Here is a 26,077-nt window from a genome sequence, read left to right as displayed (position 1 = left end):
GCTGGTGGAAGAACAAGCTTCATGTGATCTTTGTACATTTCATGTATTCATTTGACCATGATTCTGTTTTCTTGTGTTTTGTAAATAGTTTATGTATTTATGATTGTTGTCCGCTGGGAGAAGTGAAGAGTTCAGTGTCTCAGGATGGTTTGAATCAGGTTATTTTAAACCTTTTAAAAACGAGGCCTATTTGCAGGCCTCAGCTCGAATAAAGATAAGAAATACCTAATTAATTGTATAAAAAAATAAAATAAAATAAAAAAAAAAAAAAAAATAAAAACAATTTTTATATATTTTTGAGATGAGAAAAATCATGGAACTATCAGAATACATGTTACTGGTTCACATAAGATAAGGATGGAACACAGCAGAACTTGGAAAACTCAAAAGCTCGATCTTGAAAAACAGCACTTTTAGGGTATTGTTTTTTGGAAAGTATGGGTATCCAAGACTTTTAATATGCTGGGCTCTTAGAACAACTGATATAGGCTCTATATACACAGCTATACATAGATACAGTGAAACATTTATGAAATATAGAGCATTTCAAATTAGAAAACTGATCAAATACTCCAATATTTGAATAAAAAAGTATTTTTAAAATTCAAAAACACTCTATATCACTTCTATGTATCACTCATGATGTTCATTGAATCAATAGACCGAAGATTGGACCTTTTTTGAGTGTTTTAAGCTCTTTCTATGCCCTTTTTAGTTATTTAGTTTAAGGTCAAATCCTGCTTCGACTCTCTGTTCAGGGCTGTATCTCAGCCCCCCCTTCTCCGATTTTCACCATTGAGACATCCTTCGAACCGTAGGAGCCAATAGAATTGCCTGGAATTGAAAGCTAGATGATTGACAGCACTATTAGCCAATAAAGCTCAAAAAGGTCCAGCTCTGAAATCTGATTTGCTGAGCTTCCAACCCTCCCAAGAATCCGAGGAGTGTCGGAGAGACACGAATCGAACGGATTCACACGGAGCACCAGCAGCTGGACAAACATGCGTTGGAAGTACGGAGATATTCCATTTTGTCGCTGAGATTCGACCAAAAGTAAGTACAATATTCGATGAAAGCTGTGTGACTTTTTGTGTTCGAAGCTGAATATCTCTGCGATGGTTTACCGGGGAGAGAAATGGAAACTATGTCCGTAATCTCCGTCAGGCGCTCGTGCTTTTTCATGCTGCATGTTCGTAGGTAGCACGTTGCTAACGGAGTGTAGCAGCCTTTTTCTCCGGTCTGTCCCAGTCATATCGAGTATGATTTATGATATTTTGTTATTTGTTTGCTTGGCTGATGGGAGATGTGTTTGTCTCATGTAGAAGTGACCTAGTTCATGTTGTTCCCAGGACGCTGAGGTTTCTGCAGAACTATAACATCACTATATTCGTTCTTCGTGGGTTCTCTGCCAGTTACTTTTAACACAAAACTCTCTAAGTTTTGATGTACTCTGCGTCCAAATGGGGGACCCTCGGGTGTATCTGGTTTTAAACATGTTGTGACTGTTTTTAGGAACCAAAGTTGTCACTAATCCAAACAATTATAGTTTAAATATGAAATGCTTCTGTATTAGATTTCCTTTAGTGTGAAGGACGCCAAAGGGATTATATAGAAATATATTGTCAAACCCATTTAATCCTTTTTTAATAAAACACATGAAACAAATAGTCTCATGACTCCATCTGCATGTCTGAACTCCTGAATCTTCAAAATCTATATATATATATATATTATTTTAGAACTGCAGAGGTTTAATCAGCCAGAACAACTGAACACCTGCAACGACACAAACAGCTGTTTTCACTTCCTCTGATCAGAGCTCCTCTCACTCTGTTAGTTTAGTTGATCTTTAACATTTTAACAGCACATAAGAGTTTAGAGATACAGTGTAGTTCTTAGGAGAGTTCTGCTCAACTTCAACCTGAGAAGGTATTTATTAGTCAGACATCAATAAAACATCTGGAAGAAGCTTTAAAGATAAATTCTGATTCTTTAAAGAAGATAGTCGCTCCACTCAGACTGTTTCCTCCATCAGAGTCTCCTCCAGACTCTCTGAACAGTCTTCATCAGTGGAGAAGAATCAAAGTCCTCCCACCAGCTTCCTGCTCTGAAGGAAACATGTGAGCTCTTCATCGTGGGCAGCGAGACCAAACTGATTAGAAACACGTTTCTCAAGTCAACAACTAAAGACATGACCCCTGAGAGTAAAGTCTTGGTTTGTTCTGGATGTCTCTCAGGGTCTCGTGTCTGGAGACGAGCTCTTTGACTGCTGGTGAGGAGACTCTGATGGAGGAAACACGGTCTGAGTGGACACTTTAAGCTGCTGTAAAAACAAATTATGAAGTTTGACTGTTAAACACATCATTTTACATTAATAGTGAAAGTAGCACTCCACTCAGGTCACATTTTCTCATCCAGAACCACTTTAACATTGCACCTCCATTTCTAAATCTAAGTCTTTGGTTAGAATGAAAGACATGTCTTCTTTAAGAAGAAGAAGAGCGCACATCATCACGAGAAGAGCGTCGATCAATCTAGAAAACATGATGTGATGATGATGATGATGTGAGGAAGAGTCTCCTTCAGTGGACGTTGAAGTCTCACACTTCATGGAGGTAAAACATCTGGTTTCCTGTAAAAGCTCTGTTTTGTCAAAGTTCCCTGTTTGTACTTGTGGTCACTGTGGTGTCGGTCTGTCGCTGTGTTTTATTTTCGGTGCTGATGCAAGTCTGAACAGCAACACTTCGGATACTTTCACTTTTCCTTTGGCTCACACTTAGTAAAATTATTGCGTGCATTAACACACGTAGAGATGCGGTCCTTGAGCCATCGTGGAAAGAAATACTGTGGAAAAAACATCCTCTTCTTCTTTTAAATCTTTTTCTGATAAATTTGCAATCCGTGCGTTCCAAATGTAAACACAAGAATATCCACATTCGTATTTTAATACAAATAAATCTTTATTTTGTTATTGTCATGTCGTAACAGTAACCACTCACATTTTGAACTCTGTTTGGTTGAGAAAGAAAACTGAAATGCAACATGAAACATTCGTGTTCCCCAGAGGATGAACCCTACTAGCACCACCATCTGGTCAAAATGTCACATTGTCAGATACTAGTGCTAATTAGCAAATGTTTCCATGCTGACATGCTAAACTAATGCGGTGAACACGCTAAACATTACACCGTATGAACATCAACATGCTAGCATTAGCGCTGTAAGCATGGTAGCATGCTAATGTGAGCATTTAGCTCAAGGACAGAAAGGAGAAAAGTCTAAATTGTCAGTTCCATGACTTCTGGTGATGAAGATCATGTGATACAACCAAAAGCTCCAGAACAGATGCAGAATTTTCAATCTCTGTATCAAACTATTTCTGCGGATTTAAACAACTCAGATTTGCAGAATGAAAATGAACCACAGTCAGTGGCTGAGCTGTTACGATGTTTGTTTTATGACACCCACAGAGGAAGAAACACACTCTGGTGGTCCAGGTGTTTCACAATGAGGGTGTCTGTGCAGAGGCCCACACCAACACCTGTGCTCACACCCACACACACATACACACACACATCAACCACTGACACCTCAGAAAAAGCCAGTAGGTAAGAGGTAACGTACAGCGAGTCGTCATTGTTACTAAAAGATTGATGGATTTGAGACCCCTCTGCTAGCTGTTCCCCCCTGCTTCCAGTCTTTATGCTAAGCTAAGCTAATTACATCCCTTCTATCAGATCGAAAAGCTAAATCGTATCATATTGCATGTGTTTAAGTAAGTAAGCGTGTGTCTGTACTGTGTACGCTGCTTATTTCTAAATCAGTGAGGTGTTGTTTCACTTTAACATAATTAAAAATAAAAGTTCTCGTTTGCCTGAGCAGAGATAACACAATGAAACACGATCGCTCTTTTGGACTTCTCTGTTTTCTAAGGAAGTGAAAACCAATATGAAGTTTTTGAGGCCAGCTTATAAGAAAAAGTAAAAGTTTATTGTAAAAGTATTGATGTTGATGTGTACCTGGACCGGACGCAGTGTTACTTGATAATAAAAGAGTAAGTGATGTTCCTGTATTTATGAACCAATGCAAGGTGTTTCCTGTAAAACAACATCTAGCCCATTTCAAACGCCTCACTTTGAATCCACTCATGCGTTCATTCTCACATCAGACCTGAGCTCTCAGAGGAAATGCGCATGTGGTGCAGAAATAGAAAGTTCGCACTTTCTCAATGCGTGGCTTCCTGGCCTTAAATGTTCCTTGCGTCTTTTCGTCGGTTCAGTGTTGAAGCGCTGCTGCTGCAGAGACAGAGGAACTGAAAGAACACCTGTGAGTCGCGACGCCTTCAGGAGGGATGTGTTCCAAACTCTGCTGCTGCTTTCCCTGCAGATCCTGCAGAGCAGAAGGTAAGAGAAGCTGGTCACAGCTCAGCATCCAGGTCATTGAAGTCACCAACGGGGTCAGGTGTGACTATATTGAGCAGAGTTTGATGTGGTGTTGGAACATGATGTTAATGCTTATAGATTGGCTACTTTTGGTTTATTTTACTTTAGAAGATTTAAGGGTTTGACTAACGATGACCAAAAAAGTCTCAAAAAGGAAAACACATCAAATCTGCTGATACTTATAGTACATGTTAATTGATTCGCACAAATGTCTACAATCCTGATTTGTTTTGTTTTTACTTTGATATTTTGGTGCGAAAAAAAAGGGTAAAACGAAAAGAAAGTAGAGGATCTAAATACTTTTTAAGGACACTAATTACAAATACTGTACACAGTAAAGTAACAAATATACATACTGCAAGTTACCAGGCTTTATTTGTAACTTCACAACGAGGGGGCTGCACAATGAAATGTAAGTGTAAGTGTTAGTGCCTTCACACTCACACACGTATATAACATACGTATAAAGTTGTGAATTTGAATAGAATTAAATAAACAGCAGTGAAGTTGCAGATTGCAACCAAACTAAGACTTCTTCCGTGTGGCAAGCATGGAGGAGGACTACGGTGGCCGACGCTAAGAATCCGAATGACCTTCTTTAGAACCGGTGTTTGGTTTGTCCGCTCTGGGCTACTGTAGAAACCAATGCAGATACAAAGATAATGAAAACACAACAACTCTTATTTTCAGGTGATTGTTCACTGAATAAATCATATCATATTCCATTTCTGCCAATAGATCCCCTAAAAAGCTACTTTCCTTTATAGGAAACTAGGAATTGTTATGTTTTATTTAGCTTTAAAAAATGCTATTCATAGAGAGCGGGTCGTCTTCCACAGAGTTTACCGTCTTGCACCGCCATGTTGTGTGTAACTGAAGGTAGAGCTATTGGATCACTGTTACTTTTGGGGGAATCCTAAATTGGTGCTGGTACAGATTATATGTTATCTGTTGGTGGCGCTAGAGGAAAAGTAAGACGATCACCAAAGTCTGTAGGATTCATCCACTTTGGACTACGAATGTCTGTAAGACATTTCATAACAACTGATGAAATAGCTGTTGATATAGTTCACTGTTAACCACAGACGAGTTGCCAGCATTTCCTCAGTGCTTAGCGTGTCTGAAACAAAGTCCAGCTTCTGTGTGGGTGGGGGGGTGGGGGTTGGACTTTCCAGCACCCTGGAGTCATTTATATCATGAAATGCAGGCGGAGCTTGCTGCTGCTGCTGCTATATAAAAAGACCAGCTGTGTGGAGTTACTAACAGAGCAGGATCTGTGAGACCAGGGTGAGTAAAGCTGCTGGAGGGCTTTAATTAAAACACGTCACTACAGATGTGTGTCTGCATGGCTGGACCGGTCGATGGCATGTTTCTGAGAAAGTGCTCTTTACATTATAATAGCTGTTAAATATGCCATGTGGGACCGGTTGAGCCTTTTCCCCCTTTGCTATATTTATATACTTTGTTTGATTTTAAAAGTTGTGTTAATGATCTCTAGGATTGGTTATTCATAATGAAGCTGAAAAGTGAGTGTTATCATTGAAAGTTTGTGTTTTTATTTTACTGTTATTTCTACTGGCTATTTGCACTTTCTGCTTTTTTGTCATGTGATATGTTTATGTACTTTCATTTTGTAGTATTCATAAAATAGGGTACAGGGATTTTTGGAGATATTGTAGCTGTTATAAATAAACTGTGATGGAGATAAAGGGACACTAGGTGGTTAAGTTGAGTTAATGGAGTTGTATTTTGTGGTTTTATTCATGCATTTAAAAACAACCATTCCTTGATACCATGCTCAAACAAGAAAAAAGTGTTTATTGTGCTTTTATTTTGAAAATAACACCCAGCTAATGCTAGTATCATATATATATATTTATATTTTGTCTCCACATAGATTCTTCAGAGCACTTCTCAGACCCAGTTCTCTCCCGGATAACGATGAGGACCGAGACGGACGGCTTCAGTCTGAACTTTCTCCCGCAAAGGTTCCACTTATGGAGGACCCCCAGAGCTCCGGACGGCGTCAACAAACCCTCCACGACCGACGGACTCCCATCACCCAGCGGGGAGGAGAGGCCCCCAACCGGTCAGTTAAGATACACATCACCGAACCATCATTTGTAGTTACTTTAATTTATACAACCTGGTCCATACAATACGATTTCAGAATGGATTACTAATATTACAGTCATACCCAGTTGTAGAATGAAAGTGGATTTATAACTGTACTTATTATTTAAGTATCTATCTATCTATCTATTTGTGCAGTACTTTACCATTTTCCATTTTATGCAATGCACTTCTACTCCAAAAAAATATTGTACTTTTTACTTAATACATTTGACAACATAAGTTACTTTGCAGATTTAGATTATTATTATATCAATAACGCTTTAGTGGAAATTCACAAGCTACCCAGCAGTATGTAAAGGTAGTATATAAAATATATCAAAATAAACTGAAGTTGGCTCCAACTTTACCAGCTACAACATTAATGCAAGGAACACATTAATGCAGCAATCATTGTTATAATTAAATTCTCCTAGCCATCATAGGACGTCCAGATGCCTCATTTGATCATAAACAGCATTTCAAAAAGAGGTCTTGTCTTTCCTCCTCAGTGATCCTCACATACGAGCAGATCCTCGAGGCAAAGCACTTGTGTGAAGCCGGCCAGCTGCTGATAGACAGAGAGGAGCGTCTGTTTGGGGAGATAAAGGAGTCTGAGGCGCTGACACATCACAAGGAAGAAGTAAGCAAGCTCGCAGCAGACCGCAGCGCCCTGGAAGGCCTCGTACTGCAGACCCTGAGGCTGTCTCTGGGCCTGGAAGGGGTCGGCTCCAAGGCTCTGACGTCTGCCGTGAAGGCCGTGCAGCAGGAGGAGGACCAGGACCGGCAGTGGAGGGATCGGAGGGATCGGACCGCTCCTGCGTGGAGGCCCTGCGGCTGGAAGAATCTCCACGACGCGACGCTTCGCAGCTTGGTGGAGGATCGTATGGACAACCCCTCCACGCCCCCCGCTGTGCAGGCGGGCCAGTCCTCCATCCAGGCGGACGTCTGCGTCATGGGCCGGCAGCTGAAGGAGGACCTGCTGCATGTGGTGAACGTGGTGAGGAGCTGCTACCCGCCCGAGTCGGGCATCTGTGATTTTTACACCGGGTTGTTCCACCAAACCTTCAGCGCCAGACTCAGAAAGATTGCAGACTTCGGTCTCGAGGACAAGGACTGCACTTTTCTTCTGCGCTGGGTCAACGAGCATTATCCACAGTGAGTCATGAAGTACTTCTATTTCTGGGTCCATTCTGTGTTCATGTTGGTGTATTTCTGTTTTGGTAGTAGCAGATCCAAAGCAGACCAAGATTTCTCAACAACTATCGGACTGTAACCAAGTGCATCTACTCAAATACTGTACTGCACTTATTGACTATGCTATTATACTTCTACTTCCATTACATTTTGGAGGCAAATATTGTACACACACAATGCCACAATATAGGACCAAAACCTCCACATGTACTAAAGAAATACTACAATCTAATGAGCAGACTGCCATGACATGTGCTTAACCCTTTTGAGACACATTTAACCACAAGATAGTGGTCACAACCAGTTGGAAGGTTTTCAAGTAAACTGTGAGGTTGAGGACCACTGCAGCACAGCTGAATTAGACGTTTTCTCTTGGCTTTAAACGCTCACGACATTTCTCAGCTAGAACTGTCTTTTACCGTCTCCTCATCCGTCATTTCAATCTGTCCTTCGTCTTTTATCATGTGAAGTCAGTGAACTAAACGAGGAAGCACCACTTTCCCCCTCAACTGCTCCTGCTGGTTGATATTGGGAAAGACCAGATCGCCCCTGAAGTCGTGTAACTGTGTAGAAACACTTTGCAGCTCTGCACCCACTGTTCATTACAAAACACACCAGAATGCAAAGCGTTAAAAAAACAAGTTAGTCTCGTTTTTTACAGTTTGCTGTGAGTTGTCTTCACACTGATGTTCACAAACTAGTTAGTCACTCGTGAAAACAAGTTGCTGCCTGTCCTACTGAGGTATACAAATAAGCCTCTGATATAAGGATCTTTGTCAAAGTCACATGAAATCCTGATCTTGATGCTTAAAACGTACCTGATGACAGTTGTCGTCCCTTCTCTCTGCGACAGAATCCTTCAAAAGCCGGAGCTGGTCGGTGCGATCGATGTTGAAGCGTTGGGAAAGCTGCTGCCTGAAGAGTTATTGAAACCTCTGGAGGATCAATACCTGAGCAAACAGCAGGTAACCTGACCGACTGCTGTTGGGCCTTATTTCAGCTCTGAGCGCGTATTAGATTTGGTATATCGGAATATACTCTTATTTAGTTTCGGGTCTAGTTTCGGTGTTTGTACACAAGCAGCAGTCTAACACTTCCCTGTTTGTCAGTAAATCAATACGGCCAACACAAACAGTCGGTCCAGAGAGAGATATGCTGGTGATGATCATGGTCCCACGTGAATGAACGTCCTTGAGTACCTCTTGACTTTATCTCAGTCAGCACAAGGCCGTATTTATTAGTTAAACAAGATATCTGAAGGGTAGACTGCTGAGATTGTTTGTGCGTTTTAACCTTAAGCTCCCCTGCTGTTTAGGGCTCTATGAACAGCCAAATCATCGATAGGTTTGTTATAAAGCGGCTCGTTGTTGTGCGTTCAGGAAGAGCTGACGACGTACATCGGCCGCGTCCTTGAGGAAGCGAAGCAACAGTGGAATAAAGGAGAGGAGCCGACAAGAGAGGACGGCTGCTTCGTCAGTCCTGTTTCCTACGACATCATCCAGGTACGGTTTTCAAAAAGACAACATGACGTTAAAGAGGATATAAGAGCCAGATAGTTCCCTCAGGAGCTGGAGGAGACCAAAAACTGAGTTAAAAGAGAGTGAATATTGGTCAGGTGTTCACAAACATCAGATCATGTTAACAGCTGGATGTGAAAATGAGCAGCTGGTTGCTAAAAAGTTTGACTTACAGATGTGATAAGTTAATGTTGTGCTCACAACTGTTTTCTGCATTTTTTTCATGACTTTTCTTTTGGTAAAGATTTGGTACATAATGTTTGGACCAGGAAAAGATATCAGGGTATTTCCCAAAACAATATTTTCCAGGCTGTTTCACAAAAACTAAAGTGCAAACTTTGAGAAAAAGATTAACCAACAAGGGAAACATTGATAGAAAGAGGAAGAAGGCACTGAAGCTGCCAGCGTTTGGGGTTAGGTTTCTTGTGTTACTTTGACTCTTTGGGAAAATGTTGGAAGTCCATAAAGTCTCAGTAGTTCACAGTGTTTTTAATGCTGTCATTGATCTGTGTTGCAGCTTGTCAATGGTAAGGTGACTTCAGCTGAAAAAGTTGTGGGAGATCTGCAGAAGGCCCAGGCGATAACGTGCCAACTGACGAATCTAATGCAGAGGTAAGAAGGCCGAGGACTTCCTCCAAAATACGGTCTTTTTAAAAGACACGTTGTCTTAAAAATCAATTGTAATTTCATTCCTGCAGGTTCAAGATCTTCCAAAATGACGTCATGAAGCAAAACAAAGCGAACACCCGGCCGGTCATGAAGGCGAACCTCGGCTGCATCGAACAGTTCAGGTACGTCTCTGACATTTAGGCGCCGTGGCGAGACGAGGCGGGCCTCTGGCTTTATTAAGATCGACACTAACAAGCATCTCTGTGAGCTAATGCGTGGTCTGTCTGCAGGGACGTCCTCAGTAAGAAGACACATCTGTTCACAGAGGACGTGCGGAAAAGCTGTCTGGATGTTCTGACCGACATGAAACAATCTGCGCACACGTATTTATTAAAACCTGTGCACGAGGTCCTCAAGGTGAGATGATTTACAACGAAGCTCTTTATCTTCTTCTTCAACAAATCTCATGAACAGACTCATATTTTCCATATGTGATTTTTTTCAAAATAAAGGTCACAAACTTCTCCACAATAAAAGTGTTTAGAACTAAATATCAACCAGGCAGGATTGCAACACAAGAACAACTGAATAGAATAAACAAGGTTCACACAAAATTCTTATTTTTAACAGTTATGTTCTCAAGGTTGGTATTGTGCTTGAATATAATCCTAGAAAAATGTCTGATTTTCAACGTAATGTGGTGTTTCATCCACACAATCACGTATGGAAACCAGAAATCTTTTAATATTTGAAATGAAACAAAACCTGTCGTCACGTTATAACATATTATGATCAAAACACACGATCAAAGTAACATAAACAAAGTGCATACACATTGTTTGCTGGGGCTGTAAAGGAAAGCTTTAAATTTTGTTTTTAATTATTGCAATTATTGTCACAATATAGATCTGATGATAAAGGCGTTTAGAATTCCTTAAAAGTACTTGAATTGTACTCCTTACAAGCTGCATTAACCCTGAATTTACAAGAGCAAAAAAACAAAGACAAACATCAGTTAATTGTTGCTCAATCAGGCTATTTTGCAGAACTACGACAGCATGAAAGTGTCAGCTGTCTAATGCTGCATGTTTGTACCTCACACAGCCACAGTACCGCAAACTGGGAACCAATGACTGGCTGAATAAGCACCTGTTTGAGGAGCTGCTGGCCGGCATCGAGAAAGAGCTGCAGGACCTTCAGGGTTCGATGGAATCCTGTCACCAGGTAGACTAGAAAGCATGAAACACACACGCGAATATCAGTTCTGTTCACTTTAATGGATTAACTGTGATGAAATGAATGGAAACCAAGTGAGAAGAAATACATTCATAACTCTGAAACTCTGTATGGTTTGTAAAATAGTCAGACATTAAGTATTCAAAAAGATCAAGTGAAAATGTTCTTAGTTTAACGCGTGTTGATTCAAGTTAAAAGTAAGTACATTTAGGCTGGAACCACTTATTTTTTGCACCGATTTCTGATTGGACGCTTTGGGTTCATTCCAGGAGCTGGTGGGCCAGCTGTACAAGGAAGTGACAGCAGAATATGTGACGAGGCTCCTGAAAGGACAAGTCAAACTGAAGGACAGGGAGAAGCAGCTGAAGGCCTACGTCACCGTGAAGGACAACGCGGAGAGTTTGCACGATTTGTTCCTCAAAATGGTGAGAAATCGAGCAGAAAAGTGATTTTTACGGTTGTGGTTCAACATCAGAAATATGACGTCACTGCGTGATAAACTAGTGGTCCAGGGAGAACCCGCAGTGACCACGACAGATAAAATCCTCCCCAAAAAACAAGATTGGATTGGATTGGATTAGACTGTAGCTGCTCTGTCTTCACAGGGTTCACAGGAGGTTTGGTTCAAGGACATCCTGACCAAGATTGCAGAAGTCCTGAAACTCCAAGACCTTTCCGCCATTAAGATCCAAGTAGCATCGCTGGGAACTGAATATCCTGACCTCAGGTAATTCTCACTCTCACACAATACATACAGCAGATCTCGATCAGAAGTGACGTGGTCTCATTGAGAACTTACAAGGACGGAATAGCATCACGATGCGAGTGGTTTACATGACTCTGAGGTGAAGATAAACAAACCCCACTCAACAGGAAGAGAAAATGTGATCAGATGTTTCCTGGCAGCGGGATGATGTCGTGAGCTAAAAGCAGACGCGCTGCAACTCAATTATCGTGTCGCCAAAGTGCTGCAGTGAAATAAGGAGTGTAGGGCTGATAGAGCGTGTTGTTGTGTCTGTAGTCAGTGATGATCTCAGTCAGAGTAAACATGAGGAACGCAAGTTCTGACCTGGGACGAGCACCTTTGAGGAATCCCCTTTGGAGTGAGATGAACAGATCGATACCACTCTCATGTTTATACTGTAAACATCTGGAGCCAGAAGCTAGTTAGCTTAGCATAAAGACTGCAAAACAGCGTCATAAAAGACCCGGCAGACTGGAAATATGTCTGCTAATAGTTGACAAGTTTCAGTTCATTAAAAGTGGTGGAGACTCAACCTGGTTCCTTCCCACATCCACTTTCTTCTGTTCATGCGCTCATCGCTCTATCGGCTGCTTAGTCGACTAAAAACAAAGAAAGTCAACGAAGCAGAACGTAGTTTTGAAGGCAGGATAGATTCTTGTGCCAGAGCCAAAAGAAATAGCTTGTGATGGAAAGTAGTGGCAAAATAAATGGCACAAAGATGGCAACGAGCCTGGAAGAGGTCGAGGCAGTTGACCCCTCGCTAAGTCCCGCCCCTCGTATCTAATGCAACAGCCTTCACTCTACAATCATGTTCCAGTGTCTCTGAGATTGTAAGAATGAATAAATAGATTAAAACATTGATGTTTAACCTTTTCTCCTTCTTCTTTCATCCACAGTGAGAAACACATCTCGGCTCTTCTCAAGCTCAAGACCAACCTCTCCAAAGCCGACAGGAAAGCCGTCAAAGACGTTCTGTCGGACACAAGAGGCCAACAGAGTGCTCCTGTCAAAGGAGGGTTTTTCTCTGACGTTCGGGTCAAATGAGCCGTGAACTGCGTTCAGTTTGTCTTTAAAGTTGGACTGAAAGTTGAGTTGAACAGTTACGTTTTGTGTATTATAATGTTTGCGTGTGAGCTGAGTGAAAACTTCAGTCAGGTGATGTTGCCTCAGTGTTACAAAGCTGGGTTCAAATGTCAGACTGACCGTAAAATGACGGATGAGTTACTGTATGAAAGAATAAGCTAACGTTTACATTACTGCTGGTAAATAAGGTGCTAACCCTAACCCTTTTTAGTGCTAAGTGTGTGTGTGTGTGTGTGTGTGTGTGTGTGTGTGTGTGATTCTCTGATAGTGTTTGTTTTTTATATTGAATCAGTGTTATAGTTTATTTTTATACTGTGCATATGTTGCATTACATTACATGCAATAAAGGGAGTTTTTTAAAGTTTTACATTTATATTTCACGTTGCCTGACGGGCAGAATATTGTCGGAGAAAGTGTTGAATTTAAGTTAAGTTCATGAATAAACTTGGTGGAACCTGTGTGTGATTTGAAGGTGATTTTCTTATTAATCTTGAGAAGTAAATGTTTTACCTCTGTAGTACATTTACACCACCAACAAAAACAAACAGAGACTTCTAGTGGTAGTTTTACTTTTAATGGAAAAACTGAAATATCACATTGACCTAAGTACTCAGACCCTTTGATAGGACGTTTAAAATTCAGCTCAGGTGCCTCTCACTTCTCTTGATCATCTTGTTTCTACAGCTTGATTGGATTCAACCTGCTGTTAATTGGACCTGATTAGGAAAGGCACACACTTGTCTATATAAGGACTCACACTCGACAAGAGTCGAGCCATGATTTTCTGCAGAGACAGGATTGTGTCCAGCCACAGATCTTTGGAAGGCTATAATAACATTTGTGGAGCACAGCGGCCTCTGAAATTCTTAATTCAAAGAAGTTTGGACCAAGCAGGACTCTTCCAAGAGCTCCACACAGCCCAGCGTTAAGGGGTCACCAATGTGCCAACAGTTCTTCCTGATGGGGAACGTGAATGTTTGCACCAAACGTGATCTAATAGTTAAGACGTTTAACTCAAAACCACAAATGTCCACCTCCTGGTGGCGCTAGAGGGAGAAGCCATCAACGGGCATCGTTACAGTTTTGTTCTGATTGTTTGAACGAGCGTTCAGTTTCGGCAAACTTAGTAAATACATTGGCTACAAGTGTTAATGGTTTCAGAGAGTTCGTTAAAGAATTTAGGAAAAAGACTGATTCATCCTCTGGGGAACATGAACGTACAAAATGTTGTGCCAATCGATCAGGTCGATGAGGAATTTCAGAGGACGAGTGAACGTTTTGATTTGCTGGGGCACAAAATAAAAAGTCAGAGGGATGCAAGTGATAAGGGGAATATGAATGTGTACTAAATTTCACAGTCATTTTAGAGATTAAAAAAAAACATGACTCTTAAAGAATCTTGTAGAATAATTTTTCCACAGGCAGGCCAGAGGTCGGGCCTTGTATTCATATTAATATTAAAACCGCTGATACTCCGGTTTCAAAGACCATTACAACAACATCAGAAGCAGCCAAATCACAGCGAACAATCGCAGGAAATCATTCAGCCTCTTGTGAGGGAAAAACAGACACCGATGTGTTTCTAGTTTATTATTCTGAGTAATATGTACAGATTTTCAAGGCAGGGGAAGGATATGAGTCTGCTGCAAATCACGCTTAAGAAATGTGTGTGTGTGTGTGTGTGTGTGTGTGTGTGTGTGTGTGTGTGTGTGTGTGTGTGTGTGTGTGTTTGTGTATTGGTATAAGAGGAAGGATGTGCTCAGGAAGACGGGAGGTCAAAGCTACAGGTTTCCCTCAGAGAATGAGAGCTAATGAAGCTTGTTGGTTGTTGGAAATCCACGGTGCTTTCCTGCTGCAAGCCACTGACCCCAGTGTGGATGCTGTTTTTATAGCAAGACGGCTGCCCAAGTGTCTCTGAGCAAACCACCGAGTCACAGGTCGGAGTTAATCAGCCAGACGCCGGTCATTGATGAGATGGGTTTTTTTGTTTCGTTATGAGTTGATTCATGTTGATGGATTTTACTTGGTTGCGAAAGTCAAAAACTTTTCCTTATGTCTCCGCCTCCCAAACAATGAAGAGTTGAATCTCACTCAAGATGGTGGAGAAGATAACAAAAACTGAGATTTACTCATCTCGCATTGTGCCTGAATTTAGTATATCATAACATGTCTGGTATGGAATACATCTGCAGATGCTCAAGTTCAAAATAAAACCAAACTTTTCTTTGTTTGTCAGTTTATGAGCCACAAAAAAGGCCGAAATGTGCTCTGCAGTATTTATCCGGAAATGTATTTTGCTACTGAAGAGGTTGTCCCTTTAAAGCCGGTTAAGAGGAGTGAGGAGTCATCGGTCAATGACGGTATGAAGCGGTCAATAAAATAGGTTTTCCAAGTGTGAATCGCATCAACCACGAGAGGTTAGAATCATAGATGAACACAGAAAATATTCGGTTGATGGATCCAGCAGTTTGTGAGATTAACTGTGGACAGACTGACAGACACACACACACACACACACACACACACACACACACACACACACACGCGCGCGCACACGACCGAGCACATGATCTCTTATATGTTCTATGTTATATTTTATTTTATTGTATTATATTATATTTTACTCCTATATTTTAACTTCCATGTTTATTCATGTGACATTCTTTTCATATGAGAGTTGTTGAAGGGTGTTATCGTTAATCCTGCTTCACTGGATTCGATGTGCAAACGACAAAAATAAAGACCTTCAACATGAAGTGGGTTTGTGGCCCCTCAAAATAAATAAAGTGTCCTTGAAAGAGTCCTATTGGCAGGTTACAAATATGGCCTTAGTGTGGAGTTTTGAGCAGTTTAAGCATTAATGAGAAAACTAAGAAAAAATAAACCTAATTTTGTGTATTTAGTCTCATTGCTTTAATCATCTTGTGTCCCCTCATATTCATCTTTTTTTTACTCCATTTACTAGTTTTTTGCATCTGCTAAAACACAATTTCTTGATATACTAGGACCCTCTTTGTCGAAAACTCTACTAAAACCATAACTCAAAATCTTCTAAATATCTTGCAAGAGCCGACACTCAAAACTCTTCTAAAAATGGTATTTTGCATCATTTTTGCACCACTTTCCACACAAACACCAAATGTTGTAATTAAAGTCCTCTAACTCTCTAAAGAGAAATCATGAATCGTAATTAAAGTATTTAAGCTCTGATTTCTAAGTGATCTATTTAGTTACAGGTGTTTTCACAGGTGCATTCTGGGTGCAGGTGATTGATAATTGAGTGTGGTATTTCAATGGCAGTGTTTAGCAAACAACACACACAGGCTTCAATACGTGTGTTCTTGTGTTTTGGCAATTGCACAAAGAAAAGAAAACTGGAAGAGGCTCCAACCTCCCAGATCGAGAACTGCTGTTCTGGGGTCTGTTTTATGGAGCAATAACTGAACTCCCATTCAAGTCCCAGTTAGTACGTTGATGTTCGTCTCCATCTGGTGACGGTACAATGAACACGCAGCCAACATCTTAGTTTTCATTGAATCCTTTTATTGATTGATTTGCTTTGTGTCCCTGTAACCCCATTCATAAGCTTCTGAACAAAAATATCCACCACAGAAGAATACAATATAAAACATTAATAAAATATGTTAAAGATATTAACTGTTACACTGAAGCAGCAAATAGGACTTTGTACTGGAAATGAAGAGGGACTTAAAACCAGTAAACCGATATTCAAGGATATTTAAGATCTACAAATCAAAAAATACTTGTAAGAGTTGAAATTATTTTCATACAGTGTTTGCTTTCAAGAGGTTTTGCACACTGGAACAGTTTCTTTCAGTACTACCAAAACAGAAGAATCTTTTCTTTTAACAGTGAAGTTTGAAAATGTGTGGATGACTGCCGTGAGTACAGGGAGGTTTCCATATAAATAAATAATTTAATAAATAATATTAAAATATTACATTATAATAAAGAGACAGAACATCTCCATCACTGCAGTTCAAAGTCCGTAAACTAAAGAGAAAATAAAATAAAATGTAAGGCTTTGAAACAAAAGAAAAGTTTTCCTTTTCCCTTTACTGCTTTTACATTTTTTGTTCTTGTTTTGATTATCAGAGCTCAACAAAAAAAACGTCCCTTTTAATAAAATGAGATGCAGAGTCATGGTCATCTCTCCCGGTAACTTTTAAAGGAACTTCCGCGGCTCGTTCCCTCGTTGGGATAACGGGTTTGGCTGCAATCATTGTAATGAATTCCATGAAAACTCACGTACGTTTTAACCGTCTGTAACACACGGAAAAGTTCATTTAAGTTAATTTTTGAATTACCAAGCTAGGTGGCAAATACATGCGTAACGTTAACGTCACTCGGGTTTCAATCTTAACTTTCCACGTCCCCTCCGGTTCGTTTACCTTTGCAAAAAAAGCCTAAAGAACCGTCTTCACTTGAAGAACCAGCCAGAGTGAGGAGGGGTAACGAGTGTCGATCGATTTCTGTTACCCTGACAGACCTCCATGTTAAAATGTACAACTTTACAGCAGAACTCAACATGTTTTACAGCCTGGTACAATAAAACGGTTTAGTAACGGTCAGGTGGTGTCACTACCAAGATGGCGGCGGTCGGAGCTTTGAGCTTTACAACGGCTCTTCGGAAACCTACGTCCATATTTTAAACCAGCTTTTTGCGTACTTTAAACTGACAAATGTCACGTACTTAATGTCAAAATGCATACCTGCAACACAAAATGCGTACAGGTTGCCAGATCTGAAATATGTAAAACGTAATGTACAGTGTTTTGCACAAAATATTATTTCACTGTTAATGATGTAAACACCTTTAACAACCAATAAAGCACAACGTTTTTGATGGTTTTAAAGCTTAAGTTACAAAAAAAAGAACATATCCCCAATACAGCATTTCCGCTGTATTGAAATACAGGTTGTGTAGATTTTCTCGTTTTGTAAATTTTCAGGAAACAAGACTTAATCCACTTTCCTTACACGACAACAACACGTGAAAGGAAATCAGTGACATACTGAACACAGACTTAATCCCTTTTGTGTCGTACTTTATAACAACCCTCTGGAACCCGACTGCTTCTCAATCTTTACCTCAGATTTGAGATCTGTCCTCTCTGCTTGTTGCGGTTGATTCTCTTGAACAGCAGCTCAGCAACTAAAACAGGAGCACCAAGATGCAGATGTGGGTCTGGGTTGAAAGCCAGGGAGGTCCTCCAGGACATTCTGCACCTCCTCAATCTTCCTTCCAGAAAGACCCTTCCATTGCAGCAGCGTGGGCAGGTGCTCCAGGTCCTCGCTGCAGACAAAACACCAAGAGGAGTTAGTGAGATGCACTTCCACTAGATGTTGACTTTTAGAAAATCCAAAATGAAAACTTCAACTTTAGGAAACGCAAGTCAACAGAGGGCTAAGAGAGACTAACCCAGTATTTTAAAGGCTAACCCAGTCGTATAAAGACTAACCCAGTAGTATAAAGACTAACCCAGTCATATAAAGACTAACCCAGTAGCACAAAGACTAACCCAGTAGCACAAAGACTAACCCAGTAGCACAAAGGCTAAGCCAGTAGCACAAAGACTAACCCAGTAGTATAAAGACTAACCCAGTCGTATAAAGACTAACCCAGTAGTATAAAGACTAACCCAGTCATATAAAGACTAACCCAGTAGCACAAAGACTAACCCAGTAGGATAAAGACTAACCCAGTAGCACAAAGACTAACCCAGTAGTATAAAGGCTAACCCAGTAGTATAAAGGCTAACCCAGTAGCACAAAGACTAACCCAGTAGTATAAAGACTAAGCCAGTAGCACAATGGCTAACCCAGTAGCACAAAGACTAACCCAGTAGTATAAAGACTAACCCAGTAGTATAAAGACTAACCCAGTTATATAAAGACTAACCTAGTAGCACAAAGACTAACCCAGTAGTATAAAGACTAACCCAGTAGTATAAAGACTAACCCAGTAGCACAAAGACTAACCCAGTAGGATAAAGACTAACCCAGTAGTATAAAGACTAACTCAGTTGTATAAAGACTAACCCAGTAGCACAAAGACTAACCCAGTAGGATAAAGACTAACCCAGTAGCACAAAGACTAACCCAGTAGGATAAAGACTAACCCAGTAGCACAAAGACTAACCCAGTTGTATAAAGACTAACCCAGTAGTATAAAGACTAACCCAGTAGCATAAAGACTAACCCAGTAGCACAAAGACTAACCCAGTAGCACAAAGACTAACCCAGTAGGATAAAGACTAACCCAGTAGCACAAAGACTAACCCAGTAGTATAAAGGCTAACCCAGTAGCACAAAGACTAACCCAGTAGTACAAAGACTAAGCCAGTAGCACAAAGGCTAACCCAGTAGCACAAAGACTAAACCAGTAGTATAAAGACTAACCCAGTAGTATAAAGGCTAACCTAGTAGCACAAAGACTAACCCAGTAGCACAAAGACTAAGCCAGTAGCACAAAGGCTAACCCAGTAGCACAAAGACTAACCCAGTAGAATAAAGGCTAACCCAGTAGTATAAAGACTAAGCCAGTAGCACAAAGACTAAGCCGGTAGCACAAAGACTAAGCCGGTAGCACAAAGGCTAACCCAGTAGCACAAAGACTAACCCAGTAGAATAAAGGCTAACCCAGTAGTATAAAGACTAAGCCAGTAGCACAAAGATTAACCCAGTAGTATAAAGACTAAGCCAGTAGCACAAAGGCTAACCCAGTAGTATAAAGACTAACCCAGTACTATAAAGACTAAGCCAGTAGCACAAATGCTAACCCGGTAGCACAAAGACTAACCCAGTAGTATAAAGACTAATCCAGTAGTATAAAGACTAACCCAGTAGCACAAAGACTAACCCAGTAGTATAAAGACTAACCCAGTAGCACAAAGACTAACCCAGTAGTATAAAGACTAACCCAGTAGCACAAAGACTAACCCAGTAGTATAAAGACTAACCCAGTAGCACAAAGGCTAACCCAGTAGCAAAACCGCTTAACCAGTAATGTTACCACGAAGGCTAGTTTTAGTGCTTTCACAGAACAGATTTTAAGTCTTTGGGTGTTTCTGATTATTAATCGGTCCTTCTAAACATACACAGATGGCCAAAGGCAACATTATTTTAAAAGTTGGACACAGATGTGTGTAAGAAACACAAGAATGATTTACCTCCACGTGTGACATTCCTTTTGCATGCTTCCCACTGTCATCTTCGTGGCCTCGAGACTTTTGCAGTCCAACAGCTCTTTGACTTTCAGCAGCATGATGTTCCACTGACCGACACCAGGAACCTGATACGACACAACACACAAGGGTCAGTGAAGGTTTAATTCAGCCGTTAATGGATCAATGTCATTAACAAGTCGTGAGAACAAGCAGAGCGTTGATCTCACCTGATCTGAGATGACTTTGTGAAGCAGCTTAGCATCGTTAGCGACTTCTTGTCCAACATCTGGATGCCAGTGCTTCCTCAGTTTTCTCTGGCTGATTTTGATGAGACGTTTGAAATAAATGTGAGCGATGAGCTTGTAAGCCTCGTCCATCACTCTCTGAGAGACGCAAAGACGGACAGAGACACAGTTTAGTTTTTGTCAATAAGAGCAAGAACGAAGCAACACAAACATATACAGACACAAAAATGATATCTTCATATTCTTTACAATTTATTCAGAGATCATTTACGTTATTTTTTCTGCAATGCAATATAGTTTCCTTTTGGGTTCCTTTTCTATACCTTTATAGTGCATGTCAGCAAATTAATAAATCGAAAGTCAAGACTTAGGTGAACCTTTCCTGTCTTAAATCAAGATTAAAGAGTCTATCATTTTCTGTTAAAGCTCAGATTCTTTGACATACCGTTTGTACATCCTGGTAGTCTGACAGCTGTGAGAAAAGACTCATTAATGCATCGATCAAATGGAGGAATTCCCTGTTGTTCGATTTGAAGTATTTCTTGAGGTGACTCTGCGATTTAACAAAACATTAATATTAGTTTGACATTTCTCCAAAGAAATATATGCCCCCTTTTGAAATGTGAGAAAACAGTATATTTGTGATTAAGTTGAACAGCTACCTCTGCAATGTCGGCTACGATTTCCTTGAGAAGTTTCAAAGTAAAAGCCTCCATGTTTTCAAGCGTTGCCACAGCTTCGGTCATGAATTCCTTGAGAGGGGAATTTTTTATTTGCATAGCTTTTGTCTGGATGTGCTGCCTGAGAGGAAATATAGACATCATCATCAATTATCGTCATTATAACTATTTTCTTACATCAAGTCTTTTAACTACATTTCTATGTTTCATTGGCTGTTTAAAGAGTGTGTTTGTATTAGAAACAATAACTAGTTTGAATGGAACTGAATTGATAATACTCACTTGAGTTCTTTACAGTTGTTCAAAGTCTTGAAGAACTGTTTTGTTTCTGGTTTGTCCATTTTTGCTGTCTTTGCAAGAATGTCAGTCTGCTCCTCCCTGTACCTACAGACCAAATGAAATATGCAGTCTTAGCAACGCAACGTACTGACTTCATGGTGATATTCATGGTCATAAAGTCTTAAATCTAAAATGTATTCTCACCTTGTCAGAAACCTCAGCAGCTCTTGCAAACAAACCTCCTGCACCTGATCAGACAGTTGTGAGCTGATTTTGAGTGCTTGTTGGGGCATAGCGTCAATGCACTGAAAGATAAACAGAAAGGAAACAACGTCATTATACAAGAAATAAACAGACAGACAAATATAATATAAAAAAGAAAGCAAACAAATGTTTAATTGAAAAATATCTGGGTCATAAGTACCTGAATTGTGTCCACATAAAGTTCATCGTGAGCTTCGTTGCTTCTCTCATTCTGCAGAATTTTCTCCAGGAACCCTCTGTTCTCTGTCTGTGAACCACAAATACACACAGACATACATCAGCAGTAGCAGCAGAACAAAGGGTGGTTTTAGTAGTACTGACTGAGTAATTTAGAAATGAATATAATTCTGAATTAATGCATGCCATAAAAAATAATAAAAAACACATTGGCTGCTGCTGTTATTCATCATAATTCTGCCATTTAAAGTGCTGGATAGAATCGTTTTACATGTGTTTAGTGCAGGTTTAATGGCACTAAAGCTTTGGTAATGAGACTGTAATCTGATTGACTGTTTGCCAACTACTAGTGTGTCATTGGCTCGTATCTTTCAGACATCAGTGATTCTTGAAGAAGATAGTAACTGCGGTCACCACTAACGGTGTGGATTATCTTCTACAGCACACTTTTTAAAGTCTATCTATTGAAGAAAAAAATTATATTAAACACCTCAGTGCCCACCAGCCGCGAAATATTGCCGTGATTAACGTAGAGGGGTTTGAATTCCTCAAAAAGTGTTTTATTCATATGATTGAAGTTATGTACTAAAATGGAAAATATGGATTTGGGAACCGTTAGCAATAGTATGGTGATTTAACTTGCCAGCTAACAGAGACACAATACATACATCATGAAAGGTGTGAGAAGTAAGACTAGTACAAGCTTCAGAAGTTCAGTGTTCTTACCTCCACATTTTTAAGCAATCTTTCCTCTGCTCTCAATGCCCACTGTGTGAGCAGCAGGAAGTCGATTTTTTTTATGGGATCCACGTATTGAAGGTCAGGATGACCAAGCAGGTCCTGACTGGAAAGCAACACAAATAACAATCAAAGTTATTCAGAGTACAAGAAGGAGATTGTGACATGTTCTAGTATGTTTACATGCTTATATTTGGTTGAGAAAAAATGTGTCCGTTAAATATGAAGTGTAAAAATGACAATTTGCTCCTTATACAATGGGTTATGTGCAGATGTATATGTTGACGGTGACCAATTTCTTTTAATAAGATGTGATTTTGTGAGTTTTAGAGTTGCCTGTTGGTGGACTTTGTTAGAGTTATGGATAGATAGAGCTAGGCTAGCTGTTTCCACCTGTTCCTATTCTTTGTGCTAAGCTAACTGTTTGCTGGCGGTTAATATTTGTCAAGACAAGAAAGTGATGTACATTTTTCAATTGTTATTAAGTGTTTAGGCTTAGTAAAAAGATAAATAAGTACCGTATTTAACAAATTTAACAGCGTAAACGGAAGCAGATCAGAGAAGAAGGAAGCTTCGTACTAAAATGTAGATAATATAATATAAACAAACAGGCTTGTCTCTGATATAAGTGTTCTTATACAAGCCTGGTTCAGGGATACAGTGGATACAAAAGTAGAGATAGATACCTCAGATATGTCTGTAGGACCCACATCATCAGCAGGAAGCCATTCTGGGAGGAGCTGATGTTCTGAAGTAGATCATCAAGGTGTTCAAATATCTGACGATGGTAGCATCCGATCAACCCCTCAGAATGCAGCCGGGGATCCAGCCTCGCCAGCCTCACCAGCTCCTCGCGCACAGCTTCCTGCACATTCAACAGGTGCCGCCGGAGGTTCTGGTTCTGGTTCACATCGTCCGGTGTCTTTGGGAAGTGCCGCTCCACAGATATTTGCATGAGGTGAACAAGGGGCTGTTCTGCATTGAGATCAGGACGCTTTGAGCGAAGAGGTCCGTCCTCAGAGGTCAAAGCATCGGGGGCCACGCCTAGAAGGTGAGCTGCTTCCTGAAGTGTGATCGGAGGCGTGGTCTGTTCCTTACTTTGCTGGCCTCGTTCCTCGTGGGAGTTCAAAGTGTTCTGAGTTGAGGCGTTGTCATGAGCCAGGTCTGGAGCTATGAAAGAGTCAAATGCAATCCTTTTAGGGTAAAAACACTGTAAATATTACCGTAAAATACAAATAAATTATACATGTTCTGCTGCCTCACTCCTTCATGAGTTAAACCTAGTGGTGGAATGTAACTAAGTACAAATTAGAGGTACTTGCGTTTAGTATTCTCATGCCACTTTGTATTTCTACACCAGTAGAGGGAAGTATTGTACTTTTTAACTTCACTCCAACTATTTTACAGCTTCAGTTTCTTGACAAATGAACATTCTTGTTGGACAAAACATATGAAGAGCTTTTAAATTTTATATAAGGCTTTTTTTTCTGCATTAAACTACACTGCTGGAGCAATTAGTCGATTAATCAACTGATCAAATTAATTATGAACCATCATGATAATCATTTCATGGTTCCAGCTTCTCAAATGTGAACATTTGCTGCTTTTCTTTTAATAATTGTAGAAATCTTAATTCATTAGTTATATTGTTTTATTGTTTTATCAAAGAAGAGGGGTTTTTTTTAAATGAGGGAGAAAATAAAACCTGGACCAATGACAAGTTTCCGAGTTACTCATTAACCTGCTCGTTGTTTAAGCACCAGTAGTGCATAGCTCCCTTTCAAGGCCATTCTCAAGGTCCTCTGGATCCCATCTGTTGAGGTTGAGAGGCCTGTTATCAACACCAGAGGCCATGCAACAGTTTGAGGAAGTATAATTAGAACTACTTTATCACAGTCGTCCAAATACTGCTGCTCCAACACTTTGAATTTGTTCCACTATTAATCGTTGTTCACAGTTTTTACATGTTTCATATCTGTGTCACTTCAATAGACCTGTTTTTACAGAAGACGTGAATCAGGAGAGTAAAAGCACTGCTGAGCCATCTTTTGATAATTCAACACTTCATATCTCAGTTTTCAGATGTTCTAATAATATTAATAATAATACATTTCGTTTGTATAGGCAGAGAGATGACACAACAGTAAGAAACTAAACAAAAACATACATAACTCTATACTACATACCTACTGCACATTCCTCACATAAGAACATATATTTACAATTAATTTCAAGCTGTATTGAAATATAAATCTACACTTACAAGACAGACAGTGAAGATATAAAGGACAATAATGATCTAAATAAATAGGAGCTCCCTCATGCATAAACAAAGCCAGCTCATCAAAGCGTCTTACCGTCTTGTCTGTCGTCGTTGTTCCCTAGTAAAGGTCTGCAGCTGTCGGTCCTCAGGGCTCTTTTCAGTCCTTTGAGCCCCTTCATTTTGAAGTGTTTCACCTCCACGGCTTCACACAGGTTCGACCTTCTCTCTGCACGTTCCTGCAGAGCGGCTGCTGTTATCTGACAGTCAGCAGCTCTGTTCTCCTCTTGTTGAGGAGCACAGATGGGGTTTCCCCACAACACCAACACTGTACTTTCACTTTCCTTTAGGAGCTGATATTTCCACCGGAACAGTGAAAGAGCCACAGCAATGACATGTTAATAATACAGCTGCTGCCACTACTACTACAGCCTATAAAAATATACAATTATATTATGATATACTACTAATAATTGGCCTTAATCAGTCATTTAACACTGTGGTGGGATTGTTTTGTCACATACTAAAATATAAATGCAGCTCTTCTGCACTCAACATTAAGGTTAGAGTTCTTAAATATGTACTTTATATGTTGCCAACCATTTTACATGCATCCCATACGATCCGCTTTGTCTTTGTCATAAGAAGAGCTTTTTAACGGACCGGAGGAAAAGCTCAGGTGAAAATCAGGAAAACGAATGATGGCTGAATTCTGTGTAGCCTGTTTCAGTCTCAGGGTCCGTGGTGGGACAAGTGTGTTCCTGCTGTGACGAGTCACAGTGTCTGCTGCAGAAACGCCCTTTGATCCACCTTTAATGCTTACAGACCACCAAACCAAAAGTCTGAGGATCAGTGTACCTGAATAAAGGTACGTCAAAATGTCTGCTTGATACTATTGCTTCCTGGTGACACAGTTTAAATGCAGATTGCTTATCACTTAAATAAAGCATATAGAGGCTTCCTATTGGGACACAAAGGTGTCAAAAAAAGACAACTCCATCTTATCTTGAAACAACAGCAGCCAAGAGCCTCAACGCTTCAGGTTCATAGTTACACACCCACACACATCATGAACATGGGTTCTTTGTTTGCTGGTAACTTGAAATGAAGGGTTTAGATATCAAACAGCATGCCATTGTGCTGAGTCATGAGTGGAAAGTGGTTCGGGTGTTGGCTCTTTCTTTTATTGCCAGTTTGTGGTGGAAAGAAAAGACACCAGAGGGAATTTAAATGTGAAACTGTTTTTTTTTCTTCACATTTTCAGCACGAGTGCTTCTCCGTGATTGAATCAGAACCAGAACAC

General features: G+C 40.2%; 2 protein-coding genes and 1 pseudogene across 4 annotated transcripts; 1 reads left to right on the top strand and 2 right to left on the bottom strand.

Moving 5' to 3' along the window:
* Positions 1–2,009: 2,009 nt before the first annotated feature.
* Positions 2,010–2,214, bottom strand: LOC137877977 (small nucleolar RNA U3; annotated as a pseudogene).
* Positions 2,215–4,294: 2,080 nt separating this feature from the next.
* Positions 4,295–13,399, top strand: tnfaip2b (tumor necrosis factor, alpha-induced protein 2b). 2 transcript variants are annotated; one of them, XM_068718016.1, is made up of 12 exons: positions 4,295–4,403; positions 6,340–6,531; positions 7,067–7,712; positions 8,605–8,716; positions 9,131–9,253; positions 9,786–9,880; positions 9,967–10,059; positions 10,168–10,294; positions 10,982–11,101; positions 11,383–11,538; positions 11,719–11,840; positions 12,755–13,399. In XM_068718016.1, exons 1-12 carry the CDS (start codon positions 4,352–4,354, stop codon positions 12,900–12,902), a joined length of 1,986 nt encoding a protein of 661 aa, XP_068574117.1. In that variant the 5' UTR covers positions 4,295–4,351; the 3' UTR covers positions 12,903–13,399. The 2 variants fall into 2 exon arrangements, with proteins under 2 accessions (XP_068574117.1, XP_068574118.1); XM_068718017.1 differs by lacking the exon at positions 4,295–4,403 and adding an exon at positions 5,645–5,729.
* Positions 13,400–16,478: 3,079 nt separating this feature from the next.
* Positions 16,479–25,028, bottom strand: si:dkey-196h17.9 (tumor necrosis factor alpha-induced protein 2). 2 transcript variants are annotated; one of them, XM_068717766.1, is made up of 11 exons: positions 24,872–25,028; positions 23,201–23,684; positions 22,503–22,620; positions 21,760–21,846; positions 21,540–21,640; positions 21,339–21,440; positions 21,039–21,177; positions 20,822–20,929; positions 20,359–20,514; positions 20,135–20,256; positions 16,479–18,258 (listed from the first exon to the last, which is right to left on the bottom strand). In XM_068717766.1, exons 1-11 carry the CDS (start codon positions 24,954–24,956, stop codon positions 18,111–18,113), a joined length of 1,650 nt encoding a protein of 549 aa, XP_068573867.1. In that variant the 5' UTR covers positions 24,957–25,028; the 3' UTR covers positions 16,479–18,110. The 2 variants fall into 2 exon arrangements, with proteins under 2 accessions (XP_068573867.1, XP_068573869.1); XM_068717768.1 differs by having other exon boundaries at positions 23,225–23,684.
* Positions 25,029–26,077: the final 1,049 nt, after the last annotated feature.

Source organism: Cebidichthys violaceus, unplaced genomic scaffold (assembly GCF_023349555.1).
Source record: "Cebidichthys violaceus isolate CVI_PGR_0920_01 unplaced genomic scaffold, fCebVio1.0.p SCAF_22, whole genome shotgun sequence".
NCBI lineage: Eukaryota > Metazoa > Chordata > Actinopteri > Perciformes > Stichaeidae > Cebidichthys > Cebidichthys violaceus.
Note: the sequence above shows the minus strand (reverse complement) of the source record. Positions and strands in the feature narration are given on the sequence as shown.

Coding starts and splice junctions, on each gene's coding strand:
- tnfaip2b (XM_068718016.1), top strand. CDS start 4,352: ATGTGTTCCAAACTCTGCTGCTGCTTTCCCTGCAGATCCTGCAGAGCA. Junction 4,404..6,339: donor CAGATCCTGCAGAGCAGAAG/GTAAGAGAAGCT, acceptor GTCTCCACATAG/ATTCTTCAGAGCACTTCTCA. Junction 11,841..12,754: donor ACTGAATATCCTGACCTCAG/GTAATTCTCACT, acceptor TTTCATCCACAG/TGAGAAACACATCTCGGCTC.
- si:dkey-196h17.9 (XM_068717766.1), bottom strand. CDS start 24,956: ATGAAGGGGCTCAAAGGACTGAAAAGAGCCCTGAGGACCGACAGCTGC. Junction 23,685..24,871: donor CAACGACGACAGACAAGACG/GTAAGACGCTTT, acceptor ACTCTTTCATAG/CTCCAGACCTGGCTCATGAC. Junction 20,930..21,038: donor TCGTAGCCGACATTGCAGAG/GTAGCTGTTCAA, acceptor GTTAAATCGCAG/AGTCACCTCAAGAAATACTT.